Below are 16,004 nucleotides of genomic sequence, written 5' to 3' on the forward strand. Positions count from 1 at the left end.
ACTACTACCCTCTGCAGGGGTGGGGGATCAATTAAAATGATCCGCCCCCGGAGACTTATGGATCCTGAAGGATTCCTGAATGCTCTAGGGGAGTTTCCAGCTGATATGGTCGGCGCTCCTGTCGAAGCCCAGGTCGCCTTGTGGTACAAGGAGATGGCCCGGGCGGTTGACACGATCGCACCTAGGCGCCCTCTCCCTGCCCGCAGAGCCTATAAGGCTCCATGGTACACAGAGGAGCTTTTGGCCATGAAACGGTTGGGGAGACGGCTTGAGCGCAGATGGAGGAAATATCGCTGCGACTATGACCAAACACAGCTTAGAGCCCATTATCGGGCCTACTCTGTGGCAATACGGCTGGCGAAACGCCAGTATTTCTCCAGCCGTATCGCTTCCTCGGTGTGTCGTCCAGCAGAGCTATTTCGAGTGGTCCGGGACCTTCTTCAACCTAATGGTTCGGTGGAGGTCCTGGACTCCTCAATGGCTCGCTGTAACGAATTTGTTACGCACTTTGAGGGAAAAATTGCTCAGATTCGCAAAGATTTGGACTCCACTGTTGATGCAGAGCCCATGGTTGTATCCAGTGCTCCGGACTTATGTCATAATTTATTGGATGAGTTTCAGTTGTTGCGACCTGAGGATGTGGACAGGGTGCTTGGATCGGTTCGTGCCACCACTACACAACTCGACCCTTGCCCATCATGGCTAATAAAGAAATCTGCCAGGGGAGTTTGCACCTGGATCCTGGAGGTCATCAACTCCTCGTTAAGAGAGGGAGTGGTTCCTGCCCCATTAAAGGAGGCAGTGATTCGCCCGCTCCTAAAAAAACCTAATCTGGATCCAGGTCTAGTGAACAACTATCGTCCAATAGCAAACCTCCCTTTTCTGGGCAAGGTGTTGGAACGTGTGGTGGCTGAGCAGCTCCAGGCTCTCCTGGATGAAACGGATTATCTAGATCCATTTCAATCGGGTTTCAGGCCGGGTTATGGGACGGAAACTGCCTTGGTCGCCCTGTATGACGACCTTTGCCGGGAGAAAGACAGGGGTAATGCATCCCTGTTGATTCTCCTGGACCTCTCAGCGGCTTTCGACACCATCGACCATGGTGTCCTTCTGGACAGACTGGCTGGGATGGGAATTGGAGGCACTGTTTTACAGTGGTTCCGTTCCTACCTGGCTGATCGAGTCCAGAAGGTGGTGCTGGGGGACAGTAGCTCTGACCCATGGCGGTTGCGTCATGGGGTTCCTCAGGGCTCTATACTGTCCCCCATGCTGTTCAACATCTACATGAAACCGCTGGGGGAGGTCGTTAGGAGGTTTGGGCTGAGGAGTCAGCAATATGCTGACGACACCCAGCTCTACCTCTCATTTTCTACCAATCCAGGTGTGGCAGTCACCGTTCTGAACTCGTGCCTGGACTCGATAATGGTCTGGATGAGGGTCAATAAACTGAGGCTCAATCCAGACAAGTCTGAAGTGCTGCTGGTAGGTGCCCCGCCAGATAGGTTAAAGGGCCATCTCCCTACCTTAGACGGGATCACACTCCCCCTAAAGGATAGGGTCCGCAGCTTGGGGGTGCTCCTTGACCCCAGTCTGACCTTGGAAGCCCAGGTGGACTCGGTGTCCAGGGGTGCCTTCTTACAGCTGCGGAGAATATATCAACTTCGCCCTTACCTGGATGAGCGGAGCCTGGCAGCAGTCACTCATGCACTGGTAACAACCAGACTGGATTACTGCAATGCGCTATACGTGGGGCAGCCTTTGAAGACGGTCCGACGACTGCAACTGGCACAGAACCGGGCTGCGCGGCTGGTAAGTGGTGCCGCCGCACGGACTCATATCACGCCGATTCTGAAAAATTTACACTGGCTGCCGGTTGCTGCTCGGGCCCAATTCAAAGTGCTTACTTTGACATATAAAGCCCTAAACGGCTTAGGACCTGGTTACCTAAAGGACCGCCTTCTTCCATATGTGCCTGCCCGTCCTCTAAGATCAGGCCAGGAGGCCCTTCTGAAGGTGCCATCCCTGAAAGAGGTGAAGGGGATGGCATGTCGGAATAGGGCCTTCTCGGTTGTTGCCCCCCAACTTTGGAACACCCTTCCTAGAGAGATCCGCCTGGCTCCGACACTCTTGGCCTTTCGGCGCCAGGCAAAGACCTTTCTGTTCACCCAGCATTTTAATTAATTACTTTTAATGTTTTAATTGTTTTAAGAAATATTTTAATATATGGTATTTTATACTGTTTCTTAAAATGTTTTTAATGCTTTTAGGTTTTAATGTTGTACGCCGCCCAGAAGCCACTGGCAATGGTGCGGCTAAAAATATTGTAAATAAATAATAAATAAAATAAATAAATAAATATATAATAAATGGTTAAGGTTTGCTACATAATGAGCACTTACATTTGTTCTAGACTCTGTAACATGGAAGCAAACTGCTACCACTTTTGTTTTTATTATTAGTATTTATTGAGCTTGAGTTGTTAATAAATTCTGCTTTGGAAGGTGTCTTGGGGGGATTTGTTTTAAAAGTGTTACAAGCATTTCAGAGTAAGAAATAAATGAATAAATAGCCTCAGCTAAGCAGCTCTGAAATTTTACTGAACATTTACTATGTTGTAATGTATTTTATTTTGATTTTGGCTTGAACTGGTTTGAATATATTTTAGGTTGGTAAAGAAGAGCTTGGAGAAGTTACTAGGAATGTGCCATTTGATTTATTTTATTTTATTTTATTTTTGCTTCAACTCCAAGAATTCTTCAAGAATTGCCCAGGCAGGATTTTGGGAGCTCCAGTCCACAGGCCCACGTCTGAACCTACATTTTGCTCATTTGGACCAGAGTCTGCCTCTGAGGCTGCCTGGCTCTCTTGCACCTGTACTTCCTATTAATGTATGAAAACAGGAAGCTGCTGCAGTGCTTTCTGAGAGTAGTAATTCTTTGGGGAAAAACATTTCCCAAAGAACTGCAACTCCCTGAAAGTATTGCAGCAGCTTCCTTTTGTATTACTGATTTTAAAAAAATCTTTTTGAAACAGAACATTTGAATAGAACATACAGAAGAGCATGTGGTGCAGCATCTTTACTGAAGTTTGATCAGATCTAGAGCTGATCAGTGCCTCAGTTGGAGTCTGTTATTGAACTTTATTTTTACCATTAAAATGGATATGTATCTTAAGAAGTAATGCTTTAGTTGTTGACAAATGCTATCACTTTTCATTCAGTTATGGTTGAGTATGATTTAGAAATTGCTACTGTCACTGGAATCATTAGTGTTAATCTGCATGCAGCTTCTTAAGATGCCTTTCATATACAGTGCTGCAAAATATCTTTTGACTTTGCAAAATTGCTGTGTATTATTATGAGAATATTTTTTCTATCTCTACTGAATATAAAGCACTATGCAACTAGATGTTTTAATACTTTCTCAAAAAAACCTGTTTGTTACACGTACACCTTTTCTGTACAGACAGTGACGAAGGAAAGACAGATGAAACTAATGCAACAGCAGAATGATATCAGTGGTCTGTCAAGGCAGGTGAAACATGTGATGAACTTTACTAATTGGGCCATTGCAAGTGGCAGCAGCACTGCGTTGCTCTATAGCAAACGACTGGTAAGAAGATTTAATTCTAATGCATAGATCTCATTAGTTGCAGTTCTGCTTTAGAGCTTCTTTTGTATTGAAGTAAAGGAAACTGCATCATGTTTCCACATTTTTTCTTTCTCTTTTCTAATTTTGCAGAGGACAGCTAATTCAACTTAATATGTTTTATATGTTATGTTAGAGTTACTATACACATTCAGATGTTGCTTTTACTAGCCTTGATGCATTTGCTTCCCCCAAAATAGGGTGTAACATCACAAAGAGTGGTGTTTGTATTTTTTGAATACCCAATACAGTGGTGCCTCGCACAGCGAGGTTAATCCGTTCCGGATTAACCCTCGCTGTGTGAAAGCATCATTGAACGGGGCAGGAAAAGCCATTGGAACGCATTAAACATGGTTTAATGCGTTCCAATTGGGCCGAATACTCACTGTTCAGCAATGCTTCCCTATGGCCAGCAGCCATTTTCGCACCCTCCCCTCGCTTAACGAGGGCGCGAAAACGCTGCGCACAGCCATTTTGGGGCTTCCGGTGGCCATTTTGTAGCCGTGGAACAGCTGATCAGCGGGTCGCAAAGCGAAGGTCAGTAAGCGAACCGCTTACCAACCTTCGCTCTGCGATTTTCGCCCATTGGGGCCGTCGCTCTGCGATCGCATTAGCGATCGAAAAACGTCCCCGTAGAGCGAATTCATTGCTCTGCGGGGCGCTCGTTGTGTGAGGCACCACTGTACTAAAGTATGGATAGGTCCTTTCAGCAGTGGCTGCATGGTTGCTTTTTTTAATCTGTTTTCAGCCAACTTCAGGCTGCCTGGGCTTTCAAGCTGAGCAGCTGTTACTGGTTGTTGCCTACTTTACAAAATTTGTAAAGGATTTATTTTTTGAATATTTTGTATAATTTGAGATAATTAATTCTCTGCTAATAGTGACATGAGCCACATAATTTTCTCCTCTTTTTGTCCATAGAAGCAGCTCTGTGTCTAAAAATCTATTGGCCTAAAGCCAGCATAGGGGGAAAAATCTCGGTTAGCAGCATTGTGCTGGATTATATGGCTGTGCAAGCAATTGTACATTCGATCGTGCAACTAGTTTCACAGTGGGTTATGCATCCTGTTATTTAGTCATTTGCAGAATAAATGGATTAGATGCCATACATTTTGTAAAATTGTTGAGCTATGAATGGATCCAATGTAAGTTAAACAGGACAGTTTCTGAGTTGGAAATAGGTTTTTCAGGGTACTCTGTCTACAAAGCATAGATGTATTTTGCATTTATATTTTGCTTGATATAATTTTGATCACAAGGGAGTGGGTGAGGATGCAGAATCATTTAATTAATTGTTATAAATTTTTCTTGAACTTGTTATGCTTTATGTTGTAAGCCGCCTAGAGTGGTCGAAATGACTAGATAGGCGGGGTATAAATACAGTAAATAAATAAATTAATAAATTAAAAAGTACACAAAATCCAACTCAAAATTGTGAGGTTGTCATATCTATACATCAGAACAAAAATTATCATACCTACTGATACATTGTAGGAAAAAACATAATTAAATGTATGATTGCAAGAAACTATAACTACTTTACAGGATTAGGAAAAAGAGTTCCAATATTTCTGTTCAAATAACTGTGCTTATTTAAGATTTATGCAGCATGTAAAATTGTGTAATATACTTTTAGAAGATTGAAGCTGAATAATCATGCAAAATAAAAAAAAAATGTTGATGAGAAAGTGTCAGAATTTTACCTGCTTCACTGCTTGTTAATCTTGTGTCACTATCAGTAGTGAACCGCTTCTGCTTAACTCTCAAAATATCTTGTGCCTTGATTTCCATACATAGCAGGGAGAACATTGTTTTCTGAAACTGTTGGTATGAGAGTTTGGAATTTACGTTCCGGCAGCAGTTCTATGAAAGATAAAGGGAACTGATAAAACAGGAAAGCACTACATTTTTATTAGCTTTATAGAGATTTTGCTTAGATATTTTCAGACTAAGTACTGATTGAAGGATTTCGTATGAAATGTCTGTTCGTTAAGCAAGAGAAATACGTATTTTTTTATGCATGAAAAGACAACCTTGAAAAATGTTCCCTTGCTTGCAACTTTGAACATTGATATGGTTCGCATAAGCAGTACAGTAATTCAAAGTAAGGGGAAAATATAGCACCTTATTCAGAATGCCTCTTTCTAATTTTTATCTTGGATAATTCCTCAATCATTTAAGCAGATTTAAAGTGCAGAATGATTCTGGGATTAATTTTACGATAAACCTTTACTCAGATTGTTTATTTTGATTTATGTGGATGAAGAATATATATCTGTATGTCCGGTGTATAAGTATTTGAATGTGGATGAGCTTTTATATGACTATATAAGATTTCAAGTTCATTAGCCGCCTAGAGTGGTCTTAATTGACTAGATAGGCGGGATATAAATAAAATAAAATAAATAAATAAATAGTTAACACTGTGCAGAAATAAGCTGGTCAGTGCTAGTTGTGGCTCAGAATTGCCATCTTTTATTTGAATTCCTTGCAGTTTGTTCATTAATATTCATAATGACTTTTGTCATAGGTTGTACAAATTTTCCAAATAATTCAGTACACATTTAGATTTATAACAATATTTTGAGGTAGATTACAATAATTGACAGAATGACATGCCCAAAGTCATTTAATAACTGATATTTTCCACTTTATTATATTGGCTTCTTGTTGACTTTTTTTCCACACAACGTCATCCCTAACTGAAGAGTGTTTGTCTTCTCACAGATCACATTCCAGCTGCGACATATATTAAAAGCCCGATGTGATCCCGTCCCAGCTGCTAATGGAGCAATACGCTTCCATTGTGATCCCACATTCTGGGCAAAGAATGTAGCCACCTTAGGTGAGAGGGTATTCTGTTTCTCTGAAAGGTGAATTCACTGTGCAACAGTTCTTATTATGACATGTAGAATAAAATATTTTCTGTAGGGTGTGATTAAAATGGATGGCAGTGGTTTGGAATCATACACAATGAGGGCTTTTCTACCCCACTTTGAGTAGCAGCTTTCCCCACTCTCCAGAAAGGCCTACTAGAAGACTAGATAACCACCAAAATAGTTTTTCAGAGAGGTGTAGCACTGGCAGTCCTCATGTTCTGTACATGAAACGTCATCCAGATAATCCAGTTCATATGAGAATTGATCCTCCGTAATATATGGTGAAGTGCTGGTGTTTCCCGACTGAACAAAAAAGTGCTAAGGCTTGGGCTGCTTTTCCTGGCTTTAAATTTCTGAAATAGAGTTCTTTGTAATAATGGCAAGTACAATGGAATGGCTTGCAGTGTGAAAGAGAGATGGGTCATGTCAGTTGTGCAGAAGAACAGAAGACTACATAGTAAATTATTTGCAAGGTTACTTCATATATCTGTGCTGTATCAAGGTGTTCTAGTGGTTACTGCCTTGACTTGTATCTTTGATAGTATGAAAATCAGAAAAAGATAGTACTCATCACAATGTATATTTGGATAGGGAACAAATCTGGAGTCAGCTCATTAACTGTATGTTCAGGTATCCAGAGAAGCTTGGGTTCATTGTCAGGTGTACCGAATGTGACATTTTGTTTATTTATGTTTAATTTTTTTATCATTTGTAGGCTGTCTTTCTCCTAGTGAGTTGACCCAAGGCATCTCACAGTGTTAAAACACATAATACAGTAGGATCCGCTTATCCACGAGATTGATATCTGTGGCCACTCCCTTGACCATCTTGTCTGAAAAATATTTAAAATATTAAAAAGAAAAAACCCAGAAATACTATATTTCCACAATATAGTTACTAGAACTGGCCACTGGAGGGAGCCAGAGACCATGCTGTGTAGAGAGTTCACTATTATCCATGGGTTTTCCCCATCCATGGGAACATGGAGCCAATCTCCTGTGGATGCAAGGGTTCTAGTGTACTAAAAACACAATACATTACCAATTAAAAACAATTAAATTACAAACAATAATTTAAAATCCATTATATATTTGAAAATGTTTAAAACATAGGGAGTAAATAGAAAACGTGAATTGACAATTCAGAAAACTGAATTGACAATTCAGAATCCCCATGTTTGCTTATAAACATAATATTCATACTCTGTGAATTTCTAACTTGTCAGTCAGTGGCAATTTGCCATAATGCATTACACAGTTTAACTTTTGCATGTATGGAGGACAAGCAGGTTTGTGGCTTCTAAGTAATACCAGGACAGCAGATTCAAAATTGTTCTGAAGTATTGCTGCTTGTATGGGCAGGAACATTTAGCTTGCTTGTTTATAGTATTTAACTCTTTCTAACAAGCCATGAATCAACAGTTCTCAAGGCATGGTTGAACCAGTAAACATTAAAACAATGTATTAGCAAAGGCTTTCATGGCCAGGATCTAATGCAGGGGTGTCCAACCTTTCATCTTCCCTGGGCCACATTAGAAGATGAAAATTTGGTTTGGGCCGCACATACATTTGATTTGGGCCGCATGGGGGGGCAGCCCTAGCCATCCTCGGCAGCCCAACTCCAAGCACGCTTACTGGCAGCTGCGATCTCAGACAGCAGAGGCTGCCAGCTTCGACTCCTGTGGCCTTATGGGGCCGGGAGGGGGTCCACCTATTGACGGGGCCGGCACAATGCAGTCACGCAGCCGTCCTGCCCTGTGCCCCTCCCACTCCTTCCTTCCTTCCCTCTTTTCCCCTCTACTGTTGTGACATGCCCTGGCCACATTCCAGCCACAAGCACCGGCAGTGTAACTTGAAACTTTGGAATTTCTTTTAAAATAAAAAATTGCACTGGGCCGCATTATGAGCTGACCTGGGCCGCATGCGGCCCTCGGGCCGCAGGTTGGACAAGCCTGATCTAATGGTTGTTGTGGGTTTTTTGGGATCTTTCAGTGAAACATCAAAACACTTTTAAACAGTTTTAAACTTTTAAACAGGCAAGATTTAAAACAGACTAAAAAACCAATAATCTCTCTGGTTGCCAAGTGCTCAGGTAAACAGCCCAGTTTTAGCTCACTGCTGAAATAAAGGTGCCAAATGGGCTCCCAAGGGGAGTACATTCTGTAGTTTGGGTGCTACACCTGAGAAAGCCCTTTTCCATATTTTCACACATTATACCACTTTCAGTGATGGGATAAAAGTGATGACTTGCTTGCAGATCTTGAATTATTAGGTGTATAATGTGAGAGGCATTCCCTCAGATATCTAAGTTCGAAATCATCTAGGTAGATAAAGGGAAACTCTTTTCCCTCTCACACAATACTAGAACCAGGGGACATCCACTCAAATTGAGTGTTGGGAGAGTGAGAACAGACAAAAAAAGATTTCTTTACCCAGCATGTTGTTAACCTCTGGAACTCCTTGTGACAGGATGTGGTGATGGCATCTGGACTAGATGCTTTTAAAAGGGGATTGGACAGATTTCTGTAATGTAACGTTGGTGTTATGTGTAACCTTTGTGTTATGTTCAAAGGCAGTTCCATATAAAGCGCATCGCAGTAGTTTAGATGGGAAGTTGCCAGCCCATGAGTCACTGTTGCCAGATTATCCAGCCAAAGTTGGCCAAAGAAACTCTTGAGTCCACTTGAGCCTCCAGAGATACAGTGATTACAGTGTTTAGACACTGGCTTAGCAGCTGCACTACTGTACCTGACTCAGATTACAAGGAGATATACAGCTGGGTGCCATCAGAATGCAGTTGGCACTCAATTTCATAACTCCTTCTAAACACTTGTTGTCCTTTCTTACCACAGAAAAACTAGAATTTGCAAACAAAAAAAAACCAGGATCCTATGATGTAAAGCTATCTGTGAAACAGACTGTAGCACAATGGGGTTGACCTTCGTATTTGCACATTGAGATATCTGTGAGCAAGCAGAATTTACTTTTTATTTTTTTGAGGTATTAGTCACAGTTTGTTTGACTGGTGCAGTGAACAATCCCACGTTGCTAAACCAGTGAGTAGTCTGATTCCACAGGTGTTGGGTAGGATTTTGGCCAGACAAACAAGAGAATCTTTCAGTGAAATAATGCCTGAACGAGCTGTGTAAACTCATTAGCAGGGAAAGCTCTATACCACACGTGAGACAGAAAAATGCAGGAAAGTTTGAAAAATTGTCTTCTCACTTGGTCCCCACTTTCTTTGAACACATGGAAATAAAAGGCTGATCCTTATGCTTCTTATTCATTTAAAAAAAATTAAACTCCTCTATTAAAATAAGTAAATGGCACCTATCAAGGCAGCTTACATTGACTTTTTGTTGCATACAGTGGCTTATATGTGTGTTACCAGGTTTTCCTCATGGTCTTCTTCAGCAACAGCTCTTATTTTGTGAATGGATATTTCTGAGATTCCTTAAATGCAGGGGCAGCTTGTTGGGCAGTCTGAAAGAACAAAGGAGGTATCCAAACTCCTCCCACGTGTGTTCAGAGTTTACATGCTGCCTTTGGACTGGGCTATATATTGGGAGCTGAAAAAAATCACTAGATATGAAGGATTAGAAAATTCCAGAAGGGGAAAAAAGGCTTTCAGAGGAAAATTACAAGGAGCAGAAAATGAAAATCTGATACTGTAGTTAACTGAACATTGATTTTTGAACCTTGAAACTGCAGACAACTAGTGCACATTTGCACATTGCTAGAATCAATGCCAGGATTATTTTGAACTACAGTGCAGATATTTACATGGTTCCAATGAAATTGGGGGGGGGGAAATTCAAAGTTATAATAAACTTTAAGCACATTGCATTTTACAAAGGTAGGCTTTTGGAAATAAGTTTTCTACTGAAAAGTTATAGTTTTACAGTGTTCTGGTGCAAATAGTGATTCAAAGCAAATAAACAAATACCCTGCAGTTGGGAAAGTTAGGGAAAGCTGCCTTAGAAGTATGTTAATAATATATATCACATGAATTTTTGCAGAACAAGCTTTGAAATGGTGTAGGGATTCCCTGTTAGTTATGTCTGAGTACTTCATATGCACATGAGGCGTCCCCTCTAACTTCAGCTGCTTGAACAGTGTCAGAGGTCACTTTACACTTGTCCTAAAGTGAAGGAGTCTAGATCATAATGATACTGTCTTTTTCTTCAGAAACTTTATAGCAATTTGAAAACACTATTAAATATTTATTGTACATATTTCTTGTCAACACAAATTGTAGTTCTAGAAACAGAAAGGTTATATATAGTGTATAGAAGGGCTTTATTTACAAACAGCTTGCAAGATCACTTATCCTTACTTTTTAATTATTTGGATAAAAAAAATGAAAGAGCCAGGTGTTATCCAATTAGGAATTTTAGGACGCTAGAAAAATGTGGTGATTCATTGTAGTCTCTTTGCCTTCACATATATGGCTTCAGTGCCAAAACAATATCTGAAAGGTTTTGAATGCAGAGCCACTCCTAGATATAGTGTTGTCAGTGATCCCTTCCCTTCTGTCTATAGAATCTGCACTGGTGTGTTGCTCCTCAGTTCTGCTTCATCTACCATAGTGGCCACAGCGGAGAGCACACCAGAGAGAGAGGTCCAAATGTTCATGTTTGGAGGTACCTCCCCCCACCCTTTTAAATTATTTATTTTTTGTATTTACATTGAATTACCCTTTTGTAGTCACAACTTTAATTTCTTTTTCCATGTACTTGTAATTGCTTTCCCTGTGGTTCTAGGGTTGTTGTGTGTTGTTGTTTTTTTTGCAAGATTTGCTGCATCTATAAGGGAAACATTTCCTTCTTCAGTGGGTGAAACAAGTCTCTTTTTTGTTTAGCAGAGAAGGCATGACAGCTTAACGTATACAATCTGTCAGTCCTTCTCAAGTCAAATTCACTGCAGATATGGAATTTGGCTTTCATCCTTTCTTCTGGAGAAAGCTGTGTGTTCAAGACCCACCCACCCCCACTAAACTACCCTCCATCTGTAAATTGCCAGGAGTCCTCAGAATGCTCATGATATCAAACACCCAACTGACTGTCACAGCATCAGCATGCTTTCAGCATCATTATCAATGCCAACAGCCTCAGTATTGACTCAGCAACCAGTATGTTCTTCACCACTGTTGATCATGAACACCTGCATGCAACTGATTCATTGTTGCCTGTGTGATTAGTATCAACTCAGAAAATATGAAAGGAGGTTGCATTCCTCAAGTACACCTAAATAAAAAGAAGGTGAAATGTGCCATACAAATTGCTGCTGACATCCAAGAGGTACAAATATTGTCTGACCATCAAATGTTTTGCAAGTTAAGCCTTTTCTGCTTCTGCCAGCTGCACTGCTCCCTTCTCATGATAGTAGTCAGCTACTCAGGTCTGTATCAGAGGGTGTAATTTGTAGAGAGGCCACCTCAGTTGAACTGACTCAGCAAGTCTAACGTGAGCTCAGGACTGTCTATGTCAGGCACACTGGTTACAAAGCCTACTCCAAATATAAACACAATGGTCCTTAATATCATTAGAATCTCTTAAGAGCCTGATTATTATAATATGCTTCAGTACAGTGGTTATCCATATCATCACCATTGAAAATATCCATTATCATCTCACTGATATTACCCTCCATCTCCATAGTGTGATCAGTACAATGTTTTCCATGGTACTGGTGTCAGTATTTATCTGTATACTCTATGCCTCCTGTTCATCTTTGTTCTACCTGGCACATCAGCTCACTGCATACCACATCTGCTGTTTATACTCCACCCACTGCTGCTACTCTGAACCTCAGTCACTATCATGAAGTCAACATTGGTATGAAACTGTCAAGTACAGTACCATCTATTACTCCTGCCTCCCGAGCACCAGCTCTTACAATTGCTGCAGTATTGACCACAGTACTAACATATATTTTGGTTTGCTTTATCCTTCAACCATCAGTGCAATCCTTCATCATGTCAGTAGCACTGTCTGCTCTGGTTGCAATTATACTTCTTCCATCTTCTCATAGAATGCCTCACACCACACAAAAGAAAACCATAATGAACCGGCCATGTTCTGTCTTTCAATTTTGTGAGCCTGATGAAGGCTTGGTTAGATCTGCTGCTTTGTCAGGCACATCAGGTCTTCCTCCCTAAACCAGTTCATTGGTATCTTAAAATCATCAGAAGATTACACCTACCATTCTTACCTCCTGGTTGGTAATGGCAAAGTGCCTTCAAATACCATATTGATATGCTGACAAGGACTCCATCTTCTTGGTGCTTCATATTCAAGGCAACACCTTGGTAGCTCTCCCAGTGCTCCTTTACTTATGAAAAACAACAAAGTACAATTTCTTCCCAACTTCTGTCACCACCTATCACCAAAAAACATTTTACATGGTGGAGGCTTGTGACTATCAACACATTCCACACTTAACTCCATTATCATTGTTTCCTCTTCACTCTGCCTGCCAATATATTGGGATCACTAGCCTACAAAGCCAACTCAGAAGATGCATTGGGATTTAAAATTGCAAATGAATGGATCTGCCTCAGCTTCTCTTAGCTCTTTCTGCAGGATAGCTAGCACAATGGATTACCTAGCTGACAAGGAAAGGGTGATAATAGGGTTCTTTTCCAAAGAAGCTTGGGAATGTCATCCATCAACAGATCAGCTCCCCGTGATATGCTGATAAATACTTGTTTAAGGCATTAATGGGTGCAATTACCTTGAAGCAACAGTCTTGGTTTTGTTCCATGGTACTGTGGCAGGATAATCTCATGAAGAGTGAGGAGATATCTTTTGATGGTTTTGGTAAAAATTGCAAGTAGATAAATAGGTACTACCACGGTGGGAAGGTAACCGTGCTTCGTGTCTAGTTGCGTTGTCCGCGTGACTACGGAAACTGTCTATGGACAAAATGCTGACTCTATGGTTTAGAAACGGGGATGAGCACCGCCCCCTAGAGTCAGACACAACTAGACAATTTGTCAAGGGGAACTTTTACCTTTACCTGGAAAGACAGATGAAAATTTAGACAGAAAAATTAGATGCAGATCATAAGTTATCAAATGTGGCTCATCACATCAAAGTATAATCCTCCTGCTTCCAGTGTCTTCAACCTAAGTGGCAGTGATCTATAACTATTGTCAATATCAGCTATCAGAATCAGACAGATCCACATTCAGCCTTCTTCAACCAAGGAATCTTCATCTACCTCCCACAACTCCAACTCTTTGAATTTATTCCAAACAATGTTTTGACTTGCCATGCCCCATCAGTACCTTGAACGGTACTGATGAACCCATCTTTAGTGCTAAGTTGGGTACCATCTAGATAGCTGAAAGATTATCATATGGGATCTTGTCCCATTTAATGGGCTGCCTGATAGAAATTAGTTTTATCTTTTTGTTTCCCTAGTACTCAGTTTAATAGATACCATCGGAAAAATAGCTATAATCCTGTTGCATTTGTAACTCGCAGTGTAACTTTCAATGGCAAACTGCCACAGTTAAGAAGTCAGAGTTGGTATTTCCTGTCATACATTAAACCATTGTAGCTGTTCACTGCTGAGAGTTATGTCATTGGTATTATGTCAGCAACCACAATTAATAGGATTGGGGATAGTACTCAAAATGAGGTTATGTCTTCAGATATATGTACTAGGCAACAACAGTGTTAGAGAGATGAAATCTATTTAGCCCTATTTTCCTATGGTGACTGACATAACTATGGACAAATTTTTAAAAATTCTGTCATGATGAAATGTTCAACATTATTGAAAACTATCAAAATCTCCATGATTGCTTTCTGTAGTTTTTTTGAGTGATGCTTTTTCCTTTAGAGTGGTAGCTCTACAACTTTGTGTAGACAAAGTCAGAGCCTTATCTCTTTAAAAATGCACACTTTCAGACATTGGAAGCAGTAGTGCATAGAGTGTTATTGGAACTAGTCACTGCGAGCAAGAAGATTGTGAAAAATACATATTAAGTTATAGCAAACAAGAGTGCATTATGGGGAAGGGGAATCATGATCAAATCAAGTCTTTCTGGGTAGTGATTTAAGTAATAAGAAAGAATAAAATCAAATTCATCATGATAGATTTCCTTGGTGAAGGATAAAAGTGATAATATGTAATTAATTTGGACATTAAAATTATAAAAATATCGTATATGCGTTGATAGCTGCTACATACTTTTTTGTAGAAAAAATGTAAAGTGACCTTAATTTGGAGTCATAAAAATCAGAAGCAAAGAAGGATGTATATTAAACAGTATATTTTATGTAAAGCCAATGAGAAATTTGCCAGATTTCTGTGAATACAGAGAATACAAAGCTTGTATATTTTAGATTGTTAAAATTTAGTAGGCTTTGCAGTTAACCAACTCTCTCTCCTGTTGTTTAGGTAGTCTTGTTATTGAAAATAAGCCAACTCAAGGTTATACACCTAATGTAGTAGTGGGACAAGTTCCTCCGGGAACAAACCACATCAGCAAACCTCCAGGGCAAATTAATCTTGCACAGCTCCGTCTCCAGCATATGCAACAGCAGGTGTTCGCACAACAACAAAAACACCAGCAGTTACAACAGATGAGGATGGGGCAGCCTGCAGGGCAGATTGCTCGCCAGGCGGGCCCACAGATGCTGCAGCAGCAGGCAAGTTATCAGTCTGTCTAAATTAAGACACTCCTTAAGATAGATCTCTTGACACTGAAATGGAATATATTTGTAAAAAATCTGTCTTATTTTATGGAATTCAAGTTAGCTTGTCTAGTTATTTTGTAAAGCACAAAAATGAATTGTTTTGGGGGAAAAGGGACTATTTTTTTATCATCTTAGCAATAAGAGTTTTAAAATACATAATGTTTTGTAGCCTCCAAGGTTGATAAGCATGCAGACTATGCAGAGAGGTATGAATTGCGGTGCTTTCCAAGCCCAACAGATGAGAATGGCTCAGAATGCTGCTCGTCTCCCAGGGATACCTCGCCACAACGGGCCTCAGTACTCCATGATGCAGCCACACTTACAAAGACAAGTATATGCTGTGTGCACATTTTGTTTCCCACCTTTTATTTTAGCTTGTAAAATATAAATGTTAAGTTCAAAAAAGTGTGAAAACAAGAATTAAAATGGACAACTTGCTGTTTATTTCTGTGTTGCTGGAGAAAGAAATATATTTTATGAATCCTCCTATGCAAATTTTTCAGATTCATGCAGCTTCCAGTAAAATATATTTGCATGTAAAGTAATAACTGTTGCCTGTCTGCTGTCCAACAGACATATTATTGTGACAATTTTTATGTTTGGAATAAGGAAAAGTAGGAGGTTTGCATTTTGAAAAAAATCATAACATATTTATGAACAAGAAAAATGGATATTGAAATTACTATGGATCTTCTGACTTTTTAAAAAAGAAAATAGTAAAATGCAAAATGCAGTAGAATGCTAAAAATTACTGAGGCATTGGAAAACTTT

The 16,004-nt window shown here is 40.2% G+C and overlaps 1 protein-coding gene across 4 annotated transcripts in view; it reads left to right on the forward strand.

The window, feature by feature from the left end:
- Positions 1 to 16,004, forward strand: part of TRIM33 (tripartite motif containing 33) — a 113,573-nt gene that overhangs the window by 69,307 nt on the left and 28,262 nt on the right. For 2 of the 4 annotated variants that reach the window (XM_072997151.2, XM_072997153.2), the window contains exons 7-10: positions 3,465 to 3,611; positions 6,372 to 6,489; positions 14,935 to 15,185; positions 15,403 to 15,573. In XM_072997151.2, the coding sequence (XP_072853252.2) occupies positions 3,465 to 3,611; positions 6,372 to 6,489; positions 14,935 to 15,185; positions 15,403 to 15,573 (687 nt within the window). The remainder of the gene's footprint in view (positions 1 to 3,464; positions 3,612 to 6,371; positions 6,490 to 14,934; positions 15,186 to 15,402; positions 15,574 to 16,004) is intronic. The other 2 variants (XM_072997152.2, XM_072997154.2) reach the window with 1 other exon arrangement.

This window comes from Pogona vitticeps, chromosome 4, assembly GCF_051106095.1.
Source record: "Pogona vitticeps strain Pit_001003342236 chromosome 4, PviZW2.1, whole genome shotgun sequence".
NCBI lineage: Eukaryota > Metazoa > Chordata > Lepidosauria > Squamata > Agamidae > Pogona > Pogona vitticeps.